This window comes from Cyprinodon tularosa, unplaced genomic scaffold, assembly GCF_016077235.1.
Source record: "Cyprinodon tularosa strain WSP-4 unplaced genomic scaffold, ASM1607723v1 ctg102, whole genome shotgun sequence".
NCBI lineage: Eukaryota > Metazoa > Chordata > Actinopteri > Cyprinodontiformes > Cyprinodontidae > Cyprinodon > Cyprinodon tularosa.
Genome location: NW_024037805.1, coordinates 587,454 through 609,367, shown reverse-complemented (window position 1 = coordinate 609,367; position 21,914 = coordinate 587,454). Strand labels below are relative to the sequence as shown.

The window sequence follows — 21,914 nt, the reverse complement described above, 5'->3', positions numbered from 1 at the left end:
TACCGGTACTAAATGAGGCCTACTCTGCTGTTGGAACTCCTCCAGAACTTCAGCAGATGATTTCACAAAAAATTAAAAACCATTAGGAACAACACTGAGGATCCATCAGACTATTGTACACCAGCAGAATCAGAGGCTGGATGAGACCTGCTGTTAGACCTGCCTACAGTTATTAGCCTGTAAAACAACTTGTTTATGAAACCCCTAAATAATATGTTTCATAAACATTTAATGTTTCTCTTTAATGACATAATTCTTAAATGAACTAACTTAAATACAGCCAGACTCGTCTTCTTTGTCGTTATTGCTGACATAGTTAGCAGATGATTTTAGAGATTAGGTACTGAAGGAAATCCCATCACCTTTTTAGATGCAGATTTATTTTACAATTATCTACCAGTTTTCTCCAGAGAAGCGAGACTGCAATCCAAACCGGTCTCTCTAGGTGTTTTGGTTTTGGATTCTAGTGTCAGTTCATTTGTTTCAGAGTTAATGACTCTATAACATATAACCATCTATTGCTGATTTTTAAACTTCAATTTAGGCCATTACACCACATTCAGAAAGATGGACTTCTATCCTAACCGAGAGCATTTAAATGTTTCAAATAAAAAAAAATCACAGGCTAAATCTTTAACCCAAATTACTGTGTTAAAAGGAGCCAAGGTGGCTCTATGAACTTTGTAGAGCCAAAGCAACTCTTTCTGATTCAATAGGCTAAAGTGATCAAATCTAAAAGTACCTCGTTAAACACTTCTCAGTACAACTTTGATTGCAGCACAATCACTATTCCTGATTTAATTTATACCTTTTCTCCATTTTTTATAAGTTTCCCTTTTAAAGTTATTTTCCTCCCTCTTCCTCCGTTGCTATGGTAACTCTCTCCCTCCATCCTTCCCTCGTCTCTCCGGTGCACCCCCACTTTCCCCTCATCTCTCTGGTGGCTGGTTGGATGGTTGCTATAGAAACAGCCTTATTTAAAAGAAGAGCTAAGAAATTATCTTTTTTTTCACTCGATTTCCTTTTGCTTCCTCTTTCTTTTTCCTCTCACCCCACCGTGCCCACCTCCTTCCCTCCTTTGCCCTCCGATGTATTTGCCTCAATAAGAAGCAAACAGACCTACTCTTTTTATTTTCTTTTGGCCCCCGCAGCTTACTGTGGCTTCACAAGCAGAAACCCACAAACTGTGTTTGTGAAAGTCATCTCGAAGTACATTAAGCCTTTTCCATTGGAAGACATTTTGACATCTTGCAGTGGAAAAAAAAAATAAAAAAACAGATACAAATAATGAAATTAGCCCTGAAATAATTTCAATTAGATCCTTCATTTTGCATACCCTTGTAAACGCTCTGTCACATTGTCATGGCTCAGTAGGCACGTTAATATTATTAGTTACACGTGCATTTCTCCTACTATTAATTAATGTATATGCAGCCATGACACCGTGTCACAAACAGCCATAAGAAAAGAAAAGCAGCAAAGGTTTAATGATTTAATCTTCTTTCTACAACAATGACTAATTTCATCCTAACGTAATCTCCACCTGCGACGCCACAACGTCTATTGCCAGGAGGACAGGGAGACAAGCAGTGTGACGTCACTGCCCCCTCCACTAACACAGGTGAGAGCTGCTCACTTATCTGCTCTGTAACCAAGCGTAACACGCTTCACTGAAGTCGAGATACTGTCAACCCCCCCAAACACATGGCACGTCACAGAAACCCCGCTCCTTCTCCCTCCGCCTCATCAAGCCTCGAGTGGAGCCCCGGTCTTATCACTTCCTGATAGTTATCGACTTACATTAAAACATAAGAGCGAGGCGAGCAGGAGCAGTGAGTTAGACAGACAAAGGGAGGTTGGAAACACAAACAGAGTGGGTGATGATGGATACCAGCTTTCATCATCTGTAATCATCTTGTCCATCTCCATCTTTAAAATTGCTGCAGCTTGTTTCTTATCACCGTTTACAATCCACCAAAGAAACAGATTAAAAGGACAGAAACATCTACAGAGACTGAAATAAGATGAAGAAATATAACATAAAAAACATTACATCCACTCAAGAAAAAATCTTTTTTTACAGATGGTGATACAATTCGGTAACTGAAATAGTGAAAGATGTTGCATGAAAGTAGAGCATGCAAATATTATACATTTTAGCTGTGAAGTTATCATTAACTTAAACTTAAGATTTATTTAGAAAAAAGATTAGGATTTCAATAGCTTACAAACTAGAACTAATAATAATCGGCTAAGAATATTCACAGTACCTAGTGGTTTATCAGGTAAGTAGAGGCAGGATGAAGTAAATATAGATATTAGAAAATACACATGGAAGGTTGTTCTACTGTTGATGCCCATCATAGATGTAAAAGCAAAACATTTCAGTTGAAATTTTCAATTCAGAGATCAAAAATTCTGGGTACCAAACAACAATATGTGTTAGCCAGGTGCAGCTTGGAGCACTGAACCACAACACAGTTTTTCCTTGCCAGTGTGGCTCAGTGTCAATATACCTGCTCATCTCTTCTTCTTCAGAGGATAACATGATAGATTTTTAACACCTGCATGTAGAGTTGGAGCCATAGGAGGGCAACAATCCAGAAGCAGGACTGGTACATCTACCTTTGTCCAAGGAGTAACAGGAGGAGCACTGCCTGAGCCTTCCATCAGGCCACAAATGTGCATGTGTCTGCACAAATGGTTAGAAACAGACTCCATGAAGATGGTATGAGGGCCTGACATCCACAGATGAGGGTTATGGTCACTGCCCCAACACCGTACAGGTTACTTGGCATTTGCCAGAGAACATCAGGATTGACAAATTCACCACTGGCGCCCTGTACTTTTCACAGATGAAAGCAGGTTCATTCTGAGCACATTTGACAGACGTGACAGAGTCTGGAGACACCATTGAGAGCTATCTGCTGCCTGCAACATCCTTCAGCATGACTGCTTTGGCAGTGGGCAGTAATGTGGTGGGTTGGTATTTCTTCTGAGTACCACAGAGCCCTCCAAGTGCTCACCAGAGGTACCATGACTGCCATTATGTACGAAGATAAGACTTCAGACTGCTTGTTAGACCAAATGCTGGTGTTGTTGGCCCTGAGTTCCTCCTAATGCAGGACAATGCTAGACCTCATGTGGCTTGAGTGTGTCAGCAGTTCCAGCAAAATGAAGACTGTGAAGCTAAGGACTGTCCGACCCGTTCCAGCGACCTGATACTGATTAAGCACACCTGGAACATCATGTCTTCCTCTATCCACCACCGTTATTCTGCACCAAAGATTGTCCAAGAGTTGGCCGATGCTTTGATCCAGGTCTGGGAGGAGATTCCACTTGTCACCTCATCAGCAGTACTGTATGTCCAGGCATTGTAGGGAGGTCATACAGGCACATGGAGGCCAATCACAATACTTAGCCTCATTTTGACCTGTTTTAAGAACATTACATCAAAGTTGGATCAGCCTGTAGAGTTTTTCAATAACTCTGAAATCCATTGATGATTTTTGTGTAACAAATTTAAATTGTGCATAACAAAGTATATATCATATAATGAGAATATTTCATTCATTAGAATCTAGGGTGTGTTAATTGAGTATTCGCTTCACTATTTTAAGCAGTGTATAAATGTGTGTGTGTCTGTGACTGTCTATACAGACAAGCTTGTTCACATCACCCTTTATTGTTCTCACAAAAGTAGGCAGCACATTTTAGAATTTTTTTGTAAAAATAAACAGGCAATCAAACCAAAAAAAAGGGTTTTTACATTCTGCAATGTTCTTTTCCATTAACTCTAAATTTGGTTTTGATATGCAAATGTTATCCTGATCTCATTAAACTATATAATTTTGCCTTATTGCAAACAGTAGGTGATAAAAAACCCTTTAGTAAAAAAAAGATTCTTAAAACCCAATTTTGAAAGCACCAGCTCTAACACCCAGCCCCTAGAGTCAATTACAGAAAATGCTAATGTTAAATTGTGACCAATCTGTCAGTTAAGCTCTTACTTTAATGTGTAATTGTTCCATTGATTGTGTGGGGAAACAACATCACAACGTTACATAAGGTACATACTCACACATACAAGCACACAAACATTTAGCCAGCAGCATGCATAATCCAGGGCTAAGACAAAAGGGAAAACCTTGTGATAGTGATCTTGTAATGGATTAGATTGATTTAATTCACTGAGCGGGACAATTTCTCATTCTTATTCCTCTAGATGTCTCTGAATGGATTTTACGTGGGAGGCCCATTCAATTGTTCTCTCTCACCTCCACATGCGAGTCTGTCAGACAGACAAGTGAAGGAAAACACACTGCTCATTTGATCTCGGGAGCCTTTTTCGCTGACATTTTTCCTCCAATGAAAGGAAGTGCTTTCATGCTTTTTGGTGCTTTTATGCTTGATGTCTGCGTTTCTTTGAAAGATTCTCCTTGGAGAGGGTGGCCAGTTTGGTTTCTCGCATTCACTTCGAAAAAAATAATGATAAAAAAAAAGCTAAGAAGGGTTACTTCCAGCATTTTATCACTTTTATTGAATACTCACACAGAGATAGGAGACCCACTTTATTTATCCTTGGAGGGCTCAGTTGAGGGCAGTGTTTTGTGCATTGCAGCGTGCTCCTCAGAAATCTTCTGGAAATGCCTGGAACACTACAGGCCCTGCTCTCCCAGGAGAGCCCCATCTATAATAGGGCTGGCTGTTTCCCTCTGCTCCCTCGCTCCGACCCTCTCTAAACATAAATCTCTGCTCCCCAATACTATTCTTCTACTCCTTCATTCCTGTTAGGCTCCTACATTTAACCCCCACAAACATTCACAATATCTCATTTTCTCTCTCTTTATCAGCTTCTCCTTTTCTGGTGGCCCTCTCTCTAACATTTGTTTTCGATTATTGCTATATTTACTGCAGCCTCAGAAATTTTAACCTTGCCATTTTCCGTGTTCCTCTTCTTTCCACTTGGTTTAACTGCTCCCCTAATCTTGTTGCCTTGTCATATCCTTCCCTCCTTTCTTTTCATTCCTTTAATATGTTTTGCATCTGTCTCCATCTTGTTTAACAGTCCTTGTTTAACCATCATCTCCACTTTGTTATCCTCTTTTTATTCATCCAAGCTCTTCATTCATCCAGCCCCTTCCCACCAGCCACCTCTCTTTCGCCTTTTCCCCATCTTAATTTTGGTTCATTTTAACCATTCCATAAAATCAGAACCATAGAATTTAGAAGCATTCAATGCTAAGGACAATGGGTCTCTTGCAAGAAGCGTTTTTGTAAAGAACTTCACTTTTAAATCATTTGTACGATAGAATTAGGAGAAAAAGTTGCTTCCACCATTTTTCTCCTATTTATGGAGCCTAGGCGGAAGTTCAACTGAATAAACCAATTACTCGCCTTCAACCACCTCCGACACCAGCTAATCAGCTTTGAACCACACCTCCACGAAAGCCCAATCAAAATACAGAGTTCATCTTAAAAAGTCTCCAATGACACTCCGTCTGCTACCCAAGCACAGGCAGAGGTTGCATTATGTCTGACTTTGATTCAGATCACCCCATTTCAATCCACCTCCAGCCCCTCCTCCACCATCGTAGCTAAAACTTCATCAGAGTTTCATTCCTCCCGGACTCTAACTGCGTTCTGCGTCTCATATCAACCGGTCCAGCAGAAGACCGCCATGTTAAGCCTGATTCTGCCAGAGGTTTCTTCCCAATGGGGAGTTTTTCCTCTCCACTGTGACTTCATGCTTGCTCATCATGGACAGCTCCAAGCTGGACTTCCATCTTCCAGGTCCATGAGTGAAGCACTAATATCAGCTCACGCAGTCCACTGGATCTCCCCATAAAGCTCAGCATACCATCTTGCCAAACAGCATTGATGGACTGACCAACTTCATCTTCCTCCACATCACTTACAGTTTCAGGCCTGGGGGGGAAACATCCCTGTTCTTTACTCCTGTTCATGAATATCAAACAACAATCAGTTTCCTACTGAGCTCTAAGCACCAAAGACTAAAGTAATTGTATCAATAAAATTCCTCTGTATTTTCTTTCCATGTGAGTTTTTCCGATTGAACTGGTCTTGGAAGCAATTGTCAATTTATATCATCATATATTATGGAACTCTGCAATTATGAATTACATTTTTATTTGCTTATTACAGAATTATTGGTCACTACACTTGGAAATGGCATGTCTGTATCAAATGGATAATTGTAACATTTATTTTGTATTTCGTCAAAGAAAGAACAGTCAGTGAGCTCTATGTGAGATCAAGCTACTATTGAAATAAAACCTGGAAATGCATAAAAGGTTGACAATAAAGTTCAGCAACTTGCTGCTAGAAACGAACAGTAAGATTCATTTTGCTCCATTGCAGCTCCTTGACCTTGTTATTACATAAATTGTGGAATGTTTGAGTTTGGGTCTGTCTGCATTCATGAGTTTAGCGACTGACATTGTTCTATATATGCATGGGAGAGATGGGGAGTGTGATGAAGGGATGAGATGGTCTGGAGATGTACAGTACTGATGTCCGTGTGTATTAAAAGGAAATTTTACAGATTTTTGGAGATTTTGATATTGTTAGCTGATGGCAAACTCCCATTAAGCATTTAAACCCAATGTTGCACCTCTTTCCTCCATAAGTAGTTTTTATTGACTCTTTTTGGATAAGATGATTATTATTTTATTTCATTTTAACTTCTATAACAGTGCAACCACAGCGTTTACAGCTTTTGTAATTTATTCCCCACTGCTTTTCTTCGACGGGTCTTTAATTCTGCTCCTCAGCTCTAAGTCAGCAGAACCTCAGTGTCTGAAGTAGTAAAGTCTCTCTTCTTTGTTTTCTATGTCTTTTTGTCAATGAACTCCCTCTGAAAGAGATGGATGTCGTAGCCTTATATGGCATTACTTGAGCACTAATTATTCATATTTCACATAGGTGGGATTCATCATGTTTACAAGGATCATTTACCATCATGAAGTTAAGAACATTTGTGGAAAGTGATGTGGCGCACTCGTAAAAGGCCATGGTAGGAGAAAAAGTAAGAGGAATTTATGACAAGAATATGAAAATGTTTTTGCATGAGGCCCAATAAACAAGCTCTCAAGCACAATGAAGCTCAGCATCTTGATTTGAGGCTGTTTAGCTATTAGTGGTACAAATGCAATGCAAAAAAGTGATGAAATATTAAAGATGTACCTCAACACCTCAAGTTTTTATCTGAAATCTTTAGCTAGTTGTTTGAAACTTGGAAGTGTGCTCTAATAAAAGAATTATTAAAAAAACCCCAGCAAAAACGGTTTTCCCTCTCACCATTTCACCACCTGCAAAAACATGAAAAATTGATACAACATAGAATGGATCCATGCTTTTATATTGTTAGCACCACAATATGAACCTAGCACCTGAATGGTACAGCAGCCATTCAAAATGGCCCTTCCCAGTCAAACGCCGGCCGATTGCCAGCCTGCTCCCCTGCACCTCCCAGCAATATCCCCTCCAACTTCAAGCCACTGGCCTTCTGCTTTGCATGCATTTTTAAACTCTGACTCCGGCCTTTCACTGAATTACAGGGTCTGACCAGGACCCTCCTCCCAGACGTGACCAGGACACTTCTCTTTAGATCTTAAAGTCCACAAATCATGACAGAAAGAATACTAGAGTACAAAGGTTGATGTTTAAAAATGAGTCTTAGGGGACTAGCCACGGACAAGTATGTCTATTATGGTCCCCAGTCTTAGTGATCCTATGTAAATTGTAGGCTGTCTACCAGGAATGTTGGAATAGACAGGAAATTGTACGATTGATGCATTTGAAAGCTCAGGTCTCAGCTAAACTAAAAATATAGCTAAAACCTATGATAATCTTGGAAGCCAACCATTAATGACGTTGACAGTAGTCATTTATCAGGTTAGATTGACACCAGATGCTGATGAACAACTATAAAAAGAGTGTAGAGTTTGTTGTTTTTTAACAAGAATTACAAGAATCCTCATTTCCTCACTGGAAAGAAAACAAATTGAATGTGTTTTTTTATTTATTTAAATTCTCAGTTTTTGATCTTTTGGAATTGAATTTGCTTGCTTTCTTCTGCTGCTTTCACTGACATTTTTACTCTCACCAAACTACAGCAACCCATTTCCTCCTTCAGACTAAAAATTATTTTGTTTCTTCAGCTCCTACCATATCTCCCCCATGTTCTTCCACCTACGTCTCTGCCTGTCCTCCTTCGTCTCCATCCACAGCTTTCATTTGGGCTGCCATATCAGCCAGGCTGATGGGTGTCAGTTCCTATACCAATCCATGCTCTCTCTGAAAATCTGCATACTCCTCAGTCTTGTCTATTCCTCCACGCATGAAAGATAAAGCACATGGGGGCAGGGGTAGAAGAGCAGAGGGGGGAATTCGCCACCATTGGCTTACTCTGTGATTTGGAGGCTTGTAGTGAGTTAGGCGACTGAATTTAGTGCGGTTTATTTTATTTATTATCTTAATTGCTGTTTCCTGTCAGTTCATATCACACATCTCCAAACATAAGAACATTAGATGTGTCAGGTACCGCAGGGGTTTGGGATTAGGGGAAACACACAAATACACAAGGCTCTGCTGGCGTCACAATGTTTGAGCCCCCATTCTGCTTCTAAACAGCGCTCGCAATGCTGCTTTTTAATGATTTTCATTTGAGAGTACAGTGTTCTTTCGTGGAAGTAGATTTTTTACCATCCAATTAGAGCAACAGAGCAGTCGACCCGATATTCTTGCTTTCATGGCACGTTAAGTACAGCCAGCCACTAATGGCCGAAGTTCGTAGCTTTGATTTATTCTGAGGCCGCCTGAGCAAAAAATGCTCATCAGTGCTGAAACTCTCCAAAGACAGAAACACATTAGGTTTTTATAATGTAGTTCCAGTAAAGGGTTTTAAGAATACCTTTTTTTTTCTAGTTTGTATTCATGACTCGTTGAATACATAATAAATGTTGGCATCTGCATTCGACCAGAGGTGATTTCTCATTGAATATTAGGGAGGCTAAACCTGTGCATTTTATAACATTATTGGTAAAACTAGGGTTGTCAAAAGTATCGAGAATCAAAAAAGTATCAATACCAAAATGTTGTATCCGGATACAATACTCGTTTTTAAAAGTATCGATACAGTGCTACAGTGCTTTATTTCTTAACCAGTTTGGCTAGTGTCATTGTTATGTGTGCAAAGCATAGCCAAGGAAGGAACACTTAATTTTAATATTAGTTTAGCTTGCTTAATATTGTGCACAGCAAACAACCTCAAAATATTGTTCTTATTGTTTATTGTATTTATTTATTGTATTTTATTTATTAATGAAAATATTTCTGTAGAATTTTGGAGTCTTTGTGTTTATCCTTGTGGTATCGAAAATGGTATCGAGTATCGAGTATTTTCCTTAGTATCGGTATCGAGTTGAAAAGTTTAGTGTCGTGACAACCCTAGTTAAAACACACATTGTCAAACTTCATAAATGTATTCATTAACCCGCATTAAATGTGCACAAAAATGCACCTGATTTTATGAGTATTTTGAACATTAATTAGCTGGAGAGCCCTCTCTTCCCCCTGCCAGTCAGCCTCTATGAGAAATCACTGTTGAGGTTTATTGAGGTAAGCATAGAAAAAAAGCAGAGCCCTGATTGGATAACACGACAACATACGTCACTTCCAGTGAGGCTAAACCTCTTAGATGGTCTTTGGAGCAGGAAGGAGTCATGAAGCTGGCTACTCGCTGCTGATTGGAAAACATACTTAGAGTTTTATAAATGACAGTGGCCAGACAGCGAGGAGGTTTTCCTCATGAGTCGAGTGGGAAAAGTGATCATTCATTCAGATCAGTCATCTTCTGCTGAACTCTTGCCGTGAATCATGGTGTTTATTATCAGAGTGCTTCACAGCAGCTCTATCCACCCGTTGCAGTTATGTGTTTTGTGTGTTTCAACATTTGTTAATACAATACTTCACAACTAAGAGACTTTTCTAAGCAATTTTATTCATATTAATGTAAGAGAGCTGCATAAAAAACATGTTGAAAAGATTCTTTTGGGGATTAACAAAGTTATTTATATATCTATATAATCAATCTTTTTTTGACCTCAAGAACATGAAGGGAGGAAAAGTCAAGCTTATCTTTTCTATAAATATTCTGAAATAAATCTTCTTTTATAAAATTATTTATGTAAAATTAGATGAAAACATTCCTTTGACATTGGAAAACTTCATTCCTATAATATAACCTCTTCTAATCTGTGCGTTCCATAACTGGTGAAAAACAGGTATGAAATGATCCAAATCCTTTCCCCTCCAGGAGTATTTCTGTTATTTTATAACTCAGACAAGGATTTACCCAAATGCTTGAGAGCTAACCTCAGAGAGCTTTTGTCACACCGAAAAGAGTCAATGGATTCATGGTCTGGAAATGTTCTTCATCATCATGAATGATTACTAGTCGAGAAATCCTGTAAACTAGATATTTTGGATTCCAGGTACCAAGTATTATGATGGAAGGCAGATCATTTCAAGAATCTTAAATAAGTCTGGCTAATTTTAACACTTCAACACTTTTATATCATGAGAACGCAAGGCTCCTAGACGGCCCTGGAGCCCAACTTAGGTGTAAATCTTTTGCTAATCTAAACCATCAAACATTGATGGTCCGGCCGGGTTGCTGTCTGAGGCAAAAAGCTCCATCTTCTCCTCAATCACTACTTCCTGAGCTCTCCTGCTCGGCCTCTGTTTATCCTCAAATATCCCCCTTGTCAACAGATTAGGACTGAGCCCCGCTGTCTCTTCTTTTCTTCATCTCCCCTCGCCTCCATCTCTCTGTCTCTTTCTATCCGAGTCCTGCCACGCTGTTGTGATGGAATAAAAGAAAGAGGGAGCAAAAAAAAAAGTGGATGTATGTGAACAGGAGAGGGGGGGAAGAGAGGACAGGTGCTTGCAGTGCAGGAATTGCTTCGGTTGCCTCAGTTGCACGATCAGGCAACAGAAATGTTCAGCTCAAGCAAAACTGCTGTTTGAGAATTGAAAAGGAGACTCTTCGCCTGTGGCCAGACCGATGCTGGCAGCGCAGCGGCAACTGGCGACATATCAGAGAAACATACAGGGCCAAGCGGTAATTACAGGAGCCCACAGATTATGCCTGGTCAACCACGCGGAGATGTGGTTCGTTTGTGTGAGAAAGCCACCAGAGTGAGCAGTAAATCAGAAGACTTGCAGAGAGCTGTCAGTGGCAGAGAGGCAGGCAGTAGACACCTGGAGGAATCCAAACAGGCTAAACACACATTAGGCTGCAGCTGCTGGATGTAGGGGATGGATTCACGCTGATCACATTTACAGGCTTACACCGACTCAGCAGGAGACACCGATGCTCTGCTCTATTCTCTTCAGACTGCTCTCTCCTTTCTTTGTTCTGCTAGTTAGGGTTTGTCCTACTCTGCTCAGTCCTTTCCAATTTGTGTGTCTTTGGATCTTTTAATTTTGTTCTGCTTTTTTATTTCTTTGTGTCTGACATTGCTCTGATGTGAGGATATTTCCCTCTATTGTTGCTTTATCTCTTTCAGGTCTGTTTTCTTGTTCCTTTATGTACAACCTTACTTCAAATACCTCTGATTTACTTTATCCCTGTCTGTTTTTACTTACGCCATCCAAAACCAAAACACCCCAACCAAAGTTATTTTACTGGTTCTTTGATAAACTCTTCAGTAGACAATGTTGAATGGACTACCTTAGAGGTTTGCTACGGAACACCAATGACCACACAGAAACAAAGACAGAAGAAAACAACAGAAATGTTATAGAGAAAGACGCTGGGAAGTTCGTGCAATGCAGGGTTATACAAAAATATTACCAGCTAAAATATTATACAGATTTCTGTTCAATATATCCTCTGAAGATGGAAAGCATTACAAATAACCTATGAAGATATGGCCATGCATCTAAACTGATAGGAGACACTGATCTGATCAGAGAAGCCATTGAAATCCTCATGGCAGCTCTGGAGGAGCTACAGAGGTCCACCACTCAGGTGGAAAAATTGTGAGCTGAACAAATGCAATTCTGTGGAAGCCATTTTTATGCAGAAAGACATTAGCATTGACTGTGGTTTGCAAGAAGCAAGTTTAGGGACTCAGCTAACATGATGCTCAGGCCAAAGGAGACCAAGACTATGCCACGTTTTTGTCAAAAAAAGGGTGGCATAGCAGCATCATACCTTGGGGAGTAAGGTGGTCAGTTTATGGTAAGTCAAATGGAGCTAAACAAAGGTGATGCTGAAAATAACCTATCAGAGGCTGCAAAAGACTCTAGACTGGGGTGAACTTTCATCACCAATAAATATACACCCAGAGGTTTGATAGGATTGTCTAAATCAATATGTTTAGGTATAAATCAGTGGTCATACAGTACTTTAAAACCAAATTTACAGTCTACCTTAAAGCTAACGTTGAGGGGAGAGTACACCAATGTGCAAATCTGATAGAGGCATACTTTCAATGAAACTGCAGCAGGGAAAATTGGCACTACCTAGACTTAGCGAATAAAAATACATGCCACACTAAAAAAAAGGCTAAAAAGAACAGCAGCCTTTCGCTTCAATAAAAGGCAGTAAAGGTTTGGGTTACCAAAACGAAAACTGGGGAGAGGTTAAAGGGAACGAGGTGCTTTTGCAAGTCACCACAGACGGTAATCAAATGTTTGCACTGAGATTTATTTCCTGCTAAGTTTCCCATCCGCTATAAAATTAAACAGTAAAGTCAAACTGATCGTCCTCATCCATCATGTTCCACTCAGGTGGTCAGGTGTGCTTCAGCCTGGGAGCTCCCCTGACTGACTGTCCAGGCAGATCATCGTCTGTGGTTCATCACACCAGCGGCCTGAAGCAGCAGGGACCTGGGTGATGCTGGCACACACACACACACCATAGCCTTTATAAGGCTGAACTGCTCACATTAGACCACCTCAATAAATCACTCCTGTCTTCAGAGGCATGACTGCTCCCAAACTCAAACACACACTCAGCCTGTCTTGGCTGATTGGGTGTGTGTGTGTGTGTGTGTGTAGGGAGAGAGGGTCTGAAGCAATCTATCAAGGCGATCGATAAATAGGGGCATTAATATTAGTAATAGGGCTCTTCTCCAGTCCAGTGAATATGTCTCAGCCTTTAAAGTAAAATATGAATTTTTCTTGGCACCTCAATGGAAGGCCGTTCATGTGCGCATGAGACTCTACCTGAATGCAAAGAAGATGCACACACACACTTACTCACACACACACACCAGCTTACTCTCTCTAGGGAGACTTGCCTTGCTCCTTTCACTCTCACCACACACGCGCACACACATATGCGTAACAGTGAGACTGAAGGCATACACGTGCCTGGCGCGTGCGTGCCCGTATTGAAAAATGATCCAATGAGCCCGATGTTAAAGCCCAGCGACCAGACTGTGCATTAGATCCTCGCCTCATCAATCATCCCTGCACTGACAGCTTATGCGCAAATCTTGCGTGCACACGCGTGCGTAAGTGAGCTCGCGTTGCCTTGACCCGCACCATATTTGCTCAAACCAAATCTATCCATTCATGCGTTTTAAAGGTCACGTCAAGGCAATGTCGTGTGCAGATGGTCCAGATCTCTGCCCAGGAAAACGCGTGACGGATGAAAGTGGCACTTGCGTATGAGTCGGAGCAGTTACTCCGAAAAAAAAACAAAACAACGAAATATTTGTTTTCCTTCCCTGTCAGCCTGATCTGTGGATATTTAAATATGATGTAAAAAGCAACAAACATTTAAAGCAATATTTCCATACGCAGCCATGCGCGTGGATTCAAATCCTGACATAAAAACTCATATTGGAAGTAGTGCCTTTAAACCCTTGGAGCGCACAGAGGCAAATAATAATAATAACAATAATAATATCAACCTTTACCCTACTGCCCATCTTTGTTCTCTCTTCATTTCACAATCTTTTGCTCACCTTTGTTGAAAGCGAGTGCCAAAGTTAGGATCCAAAAGCCAAGCATGGTTCATCCGAGCGCATTCAGAGTCCTCCCCTCGGCTCCGTTTCCCCTAAAAGACACCATCAATTCCTGCAGAGCGGCTGATTTGAACAGGAATCCTTTCTGAGTCATCAGAAGAAAAAAAGAGACGTTTGAAAGAAAAAAATCTAATGCCCTTTTCCCCCCTTTTTCCCAAACTACTTCTCACTTTTCTCGTGCGTAAAATGTATCTGCTTCCACTTTTCCAGTTGTTTTGTTTGCTTGTTCAATCTGCAGCCCCTATCCTTCCCATTTAAACAGTTCTGAATTCCTTTCTCCCTCTTCTAACCCTCTCTGTCTCTGTGTGTCTCTCCCCCCCTCCCCTCTCACAGACAATCAGTGGCACACATCCCCTCTGTCTGTACTACCAGCACCTCCACGCCCCCCCTCTCCAAATCTCAGTTAATGCTCTATGGAGGGGAAGGAGGCGCTGCTGCACATTCCCAACTTCATCTTCATTATGTTATAAAAACAAAATTCACTTTAAACCTTATTGTTAGAAAACACCAAGAGAGTGTTTACTTAAAAAATTCTTGTCAGCTTATTTGTGTTGTTTTTTATGTTCTTACTCCTTTAGAGTGATGTCAATGATTAAATATTTAAATAGCCAGAAGGCTAAAGATGTTTATGTTTTATAACTATATGAATATTCTGGTTAAATATTTGTAATCTCAGTTCTACTCTTAGGTCACAAGTTTAAGCAATTTTGTGTCATTCTCTGTGGGCATTTTGTAAGAAAATAACAGCTTTATCATTTCAGAGACACAAGCCTCATAATGGCTGTTTTAGAAAGATCAGTGGAAATACCTCCAAGAAAATCCTCTCTTAACAGTGAATTGGATAGAAAGTCATAACAGTGTTTTCCAATTTACTCACAATTTGCAGTACCAAGGCTTGAGTCACTGTATTGTACTGCCCTCTGGTGGACATGTTGTATAGCTGCACGGGACAAAACGTAAAGGAGCAGGGCAATATTTCATTACCACTATAAATGGCAATATAATTCAATCTAATAACGGTAATATGACATTTGCAATATTTCAACTTACAGCTGATGATAACATTTGTCACATTCGCTACAGGGTTTTATTCTATGTGTTTTCTTTTTCAAACGTAATAGATCCAAGAGTTATTATATCAGAGTTTTATAAACATGGAAAAATAACTTCTATGAGCTTGTATTGGCATCTATTATGGATATTCTTAGGCTTTTATTTTGTTTTATATCTATATTGAAATTATATTGTATCGACTGAAATTAACAATATTGTTTGGACCATATCATCCAGACATATATCTTCTAAACTTCTTCGATGGGATGTTGTGTTTTTACTGTAGTGCTAGAAGCATCCTAACAAAAAGTCCAAATATGAATTTAATTTATGTTTTAATACTTGATTTCCTACTCAGTGTGGCAGCAGACTAACACCTAAAGCATGGGTTGAATGCAGAGGAAAGGTGTCCCTACTATGAAACTACAACATGAACTTTTCCTTCCTTATCCAGTAGTGTTTTTAAATTTAAATGTGATACAAATAAAACTGACGTTAATCACAACGAAAATAAATCTAAAAGTGCTAAATAACAGCATAAAAGAGTAGTTTAATTTTTGCCATATTTTACCGATTCATGAATTTGCTGCAAAAGCATTTAAAAAAAAATCATATTTATGTTAATTTTTTTCTTTCTCTGGTTTTTGGTGTTATATGCCTCTTTCCTATCTATTCTGATGCTGCCTTCCTCCCTAAAAATAAATGACACCCAATTACTAAGGGGTGGACCTGTTTCGGTTCAATTTGCATGTTTTCTAAGCCATGAAAAGGCTTTTGTTGGGTTATTCTATAAGGCCTGGAGCTCCACATCACTCCAGATATTTTGAACAGAGAAAGCTTTCAGGATGGGAAGCTAAACGTCTTCAAACTTAGTAAAAAAAAAGTCCAGTGTTTTGTTTTTAACTTTTTTCGGAATGACTATGACCTGGATGACTGAGAATCTTCACCAGTATTTCCCTAAAACTAAACTTAGATCTTCCAAATAAACAAATGGATTTTAAAGCAGATTTTCTCAGATCAAAAAGAACCAGTAACAAGCAGATGAAATTAACCCAAATTTTTGTTTATTGAAGTCAACAACTCAACTTATATTCTAACAAAAAAAAAAAAAAAAAAAAACTGGAAGAGAAAAAAAGCCTAACATATTCTTTTTTTGTGTGAAAACATTATAGCCAACAGCTGTAAACCCCATTACATCATCATTTGGGGTTTTGCACTGATGACATTGTCTGCCTTCTTTTTTTTTTTTTACAAATTAACACACACAACAGCACTATTTCCATGTGACATGAATATTTACCCGAAAGGAAGACTTATCATCCAAAAAAAGAAAAAAAAGAATTTCTTTGTTCATAGAAATAAAACCATTTCTTTTTGTGAAGCAACACAATAAGGGTGTCTCTGAAGTCTGTTTGGGTCGTTTTATACACACTCATACACAAACACACACACACATTTTAGTACAAATACACCACAGGAGCAGACCGCCTGCCGTGCATATTTATGTATATGTGTGTTGATGCATCCACAGTGTGTGTCTGTGTGTGTGTGGTGTTTGTATGGATCTGCATGTAAGAGTTTCCAGTAAAGGCAACACTATTTACAGGAAAACTTGGAAAAGTGATTGCTGAAACAGGAAAATAAAAGCAAAAACTACAATTCTAACATTCAAGTTTTGGGAAATCTAAATAAAATAAGATAATAAACCAAACTGAAAGTAAAAACACTGATGATTATGCACAGCCTTTTAAAAAATTCTGACATAAAATAAATGGTTTCTGCTACAAAAAGAGGAGAGAACATTATAGGCTGCTAGTTTTCTTGTGCCTACAGACTGGGGGGGTGGGGGTGGGGGGGTGGTTATGCTAAAACTGATCGAAGACGGAGAAGAGAAGTGATGCTTTTGATTGCACCTGCTGACAGTCACTATCGCACCAAGGCTAAAAAACAGATGCACTGAGAGCACACCTCAGTGCAACAAATGCAGATTTCCCTATTGGAGTGTTGGAGGGAAGAGAAAAAAATAATAATATTTTGTCAGCAGAGCTGAGGCGGTTCCTGGCTGATTTATCTGGGACGTGGTTATGTTTGCAGAACAGAGGGCAGCAGCTAGGTCTCAGGAGAGTGGCCTGTCGGCACTTCTCTTCTCCAGCAGTATCTACACTTTCCAACCATTTCTCATGCAAGCTACATGCTAGCACATTAACTAAGACAAAAGACAGACACTAAATTACAGGCAAATACAGGTCCATTAGTTTTTAAAAAGACATTATACTTTAAGTATGAGGCAAGTATTTCCTCTCTCCAGCATGAGCAGAGTTAGAGTAGACTGAGGATAAATACAATTCAATGCCAACGTCATTGAAGTGTGCAACAACCTCTCTGAGACAGAGCTGATTCTCTGATCTTCAACCATAACAGAAACTAAAAGTCGAAACAGACACTTTTAAATGACAAAAACAATCATATATGAGCTGTTCCCACTGTGACCCACACAGCAGCAGTTCCCTGACCCTCAGAGCCAAATATCCTACACTTTTTTAAAAAAGTACTTGATCGAGAATGAAGCCTTTTAAAGACGCCATCCTTAATTTGTCAGTTCCCAAGAAGCCTGTTATCTACACAATTACATTAGTGGAAGCAGGATTATTATACCTCATTTGCACATTTCAGCCATATAAACATATAGATTAATCAAAAGCATCTAATTCTTCTTAAAGTTAATATTCTTAAAACTTTGATCAATGATTGTCTATGAATTATTAGAAATAATGTAATGAAACAGCATCCACCCTAAAATTTATGGTCTTTTTTATGCAAAGACATAAAAAAGACCAGATTCCCTTCAGTTTTAAACACAAACACAGTTAAATTGTTAAATGTAAAGAAATATACAATAAATAGTATATTCTAATGTTTGGACAAGTGAAGGAGAACAACTAAGCTTCTTAAAATGTGGTATAATCCGCACTGTGATCTTTCAATCACCCTAGGTTGTACTCAGATTTTATATAGGAAGTCAATTAACTTTAATTGATAGCTGATTCACCGCAGCCAAACACAACAATTTTAGCTTCAATCAGAACCTGCCTAAATAGGGAGGTTTTTAACACGGAATCAAAAGTCAGAACCTCAGATTTTTATTCTAAACAAAAATAAACTTGTAGATAAACAATGAATTCTCTCCAAGCCAACATGCAGTAGAGTTTGTTGATACAATTTCAACACATGCTGGACCAAAGATTATATAGAGGACTGCATCATCTAATGGTTCAAATCAACTTACAGTATGTCCTATTTAGCTAATTTTCATGCTCAGCACCTAAATTAATAGTATTTATTCATATATATATATATATATATATATATATTAACACTCACAGATCTGTACTTAATTTGGAATTTCTTTGACGGATCAAAAAATGTTTTATATATAAATGTAAATTAATTCAGACAGTAATTACTGTAGCTTGCTTCGTTACAAGCATCATAAGCTGACCACTTTTTCTTCAAATGTCTCTTTGGAATGAATATGTTTACTTAAGATGTTGCATTATACAATTTTGGTGAAGATTTAATGAGATTAGTACAGTCAGAAGTGCAATAAACCATTTATTATTTTTGCCTTAAACAGATCATAAATATATTGGATTTTGAGGTTAGGGTGTTGAGAAACATCTGACTTTATTTCTCAAACTGCAGACTTCAGAGGTTATTCCTGTTATTTCTTTAACTAGTAACCACAAAATGAAATCTTATGAACGTAATGGAATGAAAAAGTAATTCCCTTATCACAAACGAGAGTGAAGAAGTCCTGATTCACTATTGTTCTAAAAATCGTGGGTCAGCATGCTGGTACTTTACATCTTTAATATTCGCCGAGTTAGTATTTGTTAGAAAATGTTTGAAAACTCTTGATCTAAAAGATGTAGGACACGGGACTCTGGAGACCAGGGTTTGGGGAACCACTGTTATATATGTTTAGGATGTAGCCAATCCCAGTTCTCACAGGGTGAAAGGCAGAGCGCACCCTGCATAGGGTGCTGGTCCATCAGGGACCAGGGATGAAACAAAGAGACGGAAAAGGATGACGATATATTCTCATGCACACTCATAACCTAACTGCCGCCTGTCTTTGGACTTGCAGAAAAAGGTCTGAAACAAACTCAGGCAGTTACAGGATGAAATTCTGCAACATCTCAGTCAACAACTCTCAATAAAAACTAACAGGACCCTGTTAAGCAGCAGAAAATACTTGATATATTAATATTTTCAAGGGTAGTTTGCAAATTGATCACGGATTCATCCTCAACACACACCCTCAGTTCCGCAGAGAGCTATAACCACACAGCTACTGTATGTCTCTGTAGCCTTCTCAAGGAGACAAAAGACTGGGAAGGAGATTTTGGACATTGATCGGAAATGGAGGGGAGGGGAAGGAAGGAGTGACGAGAGGAGGGGAAACGGGGTGAAGGTGGATCAGGACACAGACGGCTTGATTGATTAAAGTATGAAAAGAAATCGACGAGTGGGGTGGGGTTAGGGATCGGGGGAGTTGGAAGAAGAGGACATTAGGTTTCCTAAATGACTTTCTTGAGGACTGGAGAAGCCTGAAACCCCCAGCTCGTCCAACACAGCCTTGGCATGAGTACAACCTGCAGCCAGAGCCTCTTTGTTAGATTGCAATCAATTTCCATGCCTGGGCCAAGTGGGGCTCGCTATTGCCAAGACTAGGTCTCAACCTTAATAAAGCTGCGTTCATTCATGGAAAGCTTTCACTAAGCTGGCGAATGAGTCCTGCTTACACAAGAACATTCTTTTTTTTTTCCCCTCTCCTTTTGCCAGGAACTTAGTTGAAATGCATGTAGACAGCCCTGTTAGGTCCTGTGAGTATTTTCTCAACCCTGAAGTAGCAAACATGGCAGGTTCTTAGAGAAAGCCAGTGATGCCCCTACTCAATGGATTCAGAGCCAGATGGTCTTGCCAAGAAAGGCAATCTGAAGGTGAGAGTTGGGTTTAGCAGGCTCAATTTGAAGGGAAACATACATGAAAGACAGGAATGAAAGTCCATTAAAACCTTTCTCAATGTGTGTTTAGCTGACACTTTGCTACAGATTACGGGTCAAGGTTTGACAGCACAGGGAGAAACTGTCCACAGTAAGAGACAAAGAAACGACTTAAAAATGGCAAAATCAAAAGACCTTTTAACTGACATACAGGCAGACACTGTAAACTGTTAACACTGACAGTAACACAAGACGCGGGCAGGAAATACAACAATCTCCCCCCCCAACAAAAAAAAAAAAAATCCAAAAAAAGAAATTTAGAAAACACAAATAAACCAATAGGAAAAAAAAAACAAAACATTCTTTGTACAAATATTTGCAGTTCAGGTTAGGTTTCATCGCAACAATGTGTTTGTTACATCTTTTTCTAGCCCAAAGATAATGATCATTTTAACTGTATATTCACGCATGTAATAAAAACAGGCAGGCTTTTTTTTTTCTACTTTATTTTTGAGTATATAAGTTACTGTGAGGCAGTAACGGGCTGCATGAGAGAGGACAGAGGGTGCCGAAGAATGACAGACTGCAAAAAATAACAGAACAGAGAGTGTATTTACAACACACCGAACGCTTTCTGTTAAGTAAAAAGAATGCTATATAACTCTATATTTATATATTTATATATATTTATATATGTATATTGGAGGCCCTGGGCTTGGTAGCGCAAGGTAGGAATGCTGTTTTTGCAAGTTTTTGTGGTGGTGCGTTGTGGAAAAATCTGATCGTCTGCAGGAAGATGTTTGGTGGCATTAAACCATTAAAACAAGATAAAAGAGTATAGTTTTTTTTTTTCCAGTCAAGAATTTGTGTCTGCCCAAAGCGTATTTTCAAAGGGATTCTGCATGGTTTGGATAGAGAAAATGAGGACAGGAACATGAAGGGGGCAGACCTAGTTTGGCCTGCAGTGTGGGGAGAAAAGAGGTTATGAAAATGTTGGAATGTGGTTTACAATTTATCTTTTTCACCGCGCTGACAGTTGGGGAAAAAAAAAAGGGATGCTTGAGGATTTGATAGTGGACCAGGATGTGTTAGTAGGAAGGTCGCCTTTGTTAATCTGAGCATCTACGAGTAGAAAGAAAGTCTGTGCAGAAAGAAAAGATGTGAATCGGGTGTTTTTCTGTGTGTGGGTCATGTGTATCTTCAGTTCATCCAAATGTCAGTGCAAAAAATCTCTCTTCCCTGTATCAATGCAAAGAGGGTAGTTGAAGCTTTGCCCACAGTTCTTTACCTCCCTGCCCCTGCTAACATTCCTGCAACAGAGTAAAGAACTGAAGAGTTGTGAAAACAAATGGAGGTTTTTCTCTTTCTCCTCCAGCTTAATCCTCCATATTTTCCTCCTCCTAGCTTTATTCCCTCCCACCACTCTGTCTCCCCACCCATCTAGATGAAGTATTCCTTCTTTTCTTCGGCTCCGGAGTGGCCTCCCTCAGCATTGATGATAGCTGTGTCGGCGTCAGGCGCGTCGTCGGAACCCTTGGCCTCATGGGTCAGATACGTTCCTGTGGGAAAAGGAGAAAAAAGCGTGAACCAGTGAGCTGGAGACAGCAGGAGAAGGGTGGAGTAATACGATTGCAGAGGCTGTAAAAGACCACCAATAGGATGGGAGGTTTCAGATAAGATTGTAAATATGTTTCATTGCGGTCCCTAAGCTAATACAATGAGTGCTTTCTGTGAATCTTTGTTTTTCTGTTGGTTTAAGTGGCTGAATTACTGTGGCAGAGACTGTGGA

At 39.4% G+C, this 21,914-nt stretch overlaps 2 protein-coding genes across 6 annotated transcripts in view; both read right to left on the bottom strand.

Annotated features, from left to right (window-relative positions):
- kirrel1b (kirre like nephrin family adhesion molecule 1b) overlaps window positions 1-14,386 on the bottom strand; it is a 149,263-nt gene extending 134,877 nt beyond the window's left edge. The window contains exons 1-2 of one of the 2 annotated variants that reach the window (XM_038279296.1): window positions 14,237-14,386; window positions 14,007-14,151 (exon numbers count right to left, since the gene is read on the bottom strand). In XM_038279296.1, coding sequence (XP_038135224.1) covers window positions 14,007-14,052 — 46 coding nt within the window. In that variant the 5' untranslated portion in view covers window positions 14,053-14,151; window positions 14,237-14,386. Of the gene's footprint in view, window positions 1-14,006 lie in introns of both variants that reach the window. The other variant, XM_038279304.1, reaches the window with a different exon arrangement.
- A 1,970-nt stretch (window positions 14,387-16,356) lies between these two features.
- cadm3 (cell adhesion molecule 3) overlaps window positions 16,357-21,914 on the bottom strand; it is a 185,440-nt gene continuing 179,882 nt past the window's right edge. For all 4 annotated transcript variants that reach the window (XM_038279259.1, XM_038279267.1, XM_038279275.1 and 1 more), the window contains one exon: window positions 16,357-21,684. In XM_038279259.1, the coding sequence (XP_038135187.1) occupies window positions 21,566-21,684 (119 nt within the window). In that variant the 3' untranslated portion in view covers window positions 16,357-21,565. The remainder of the gene's footprint in view (window positions 21,685-21,914) is intronic.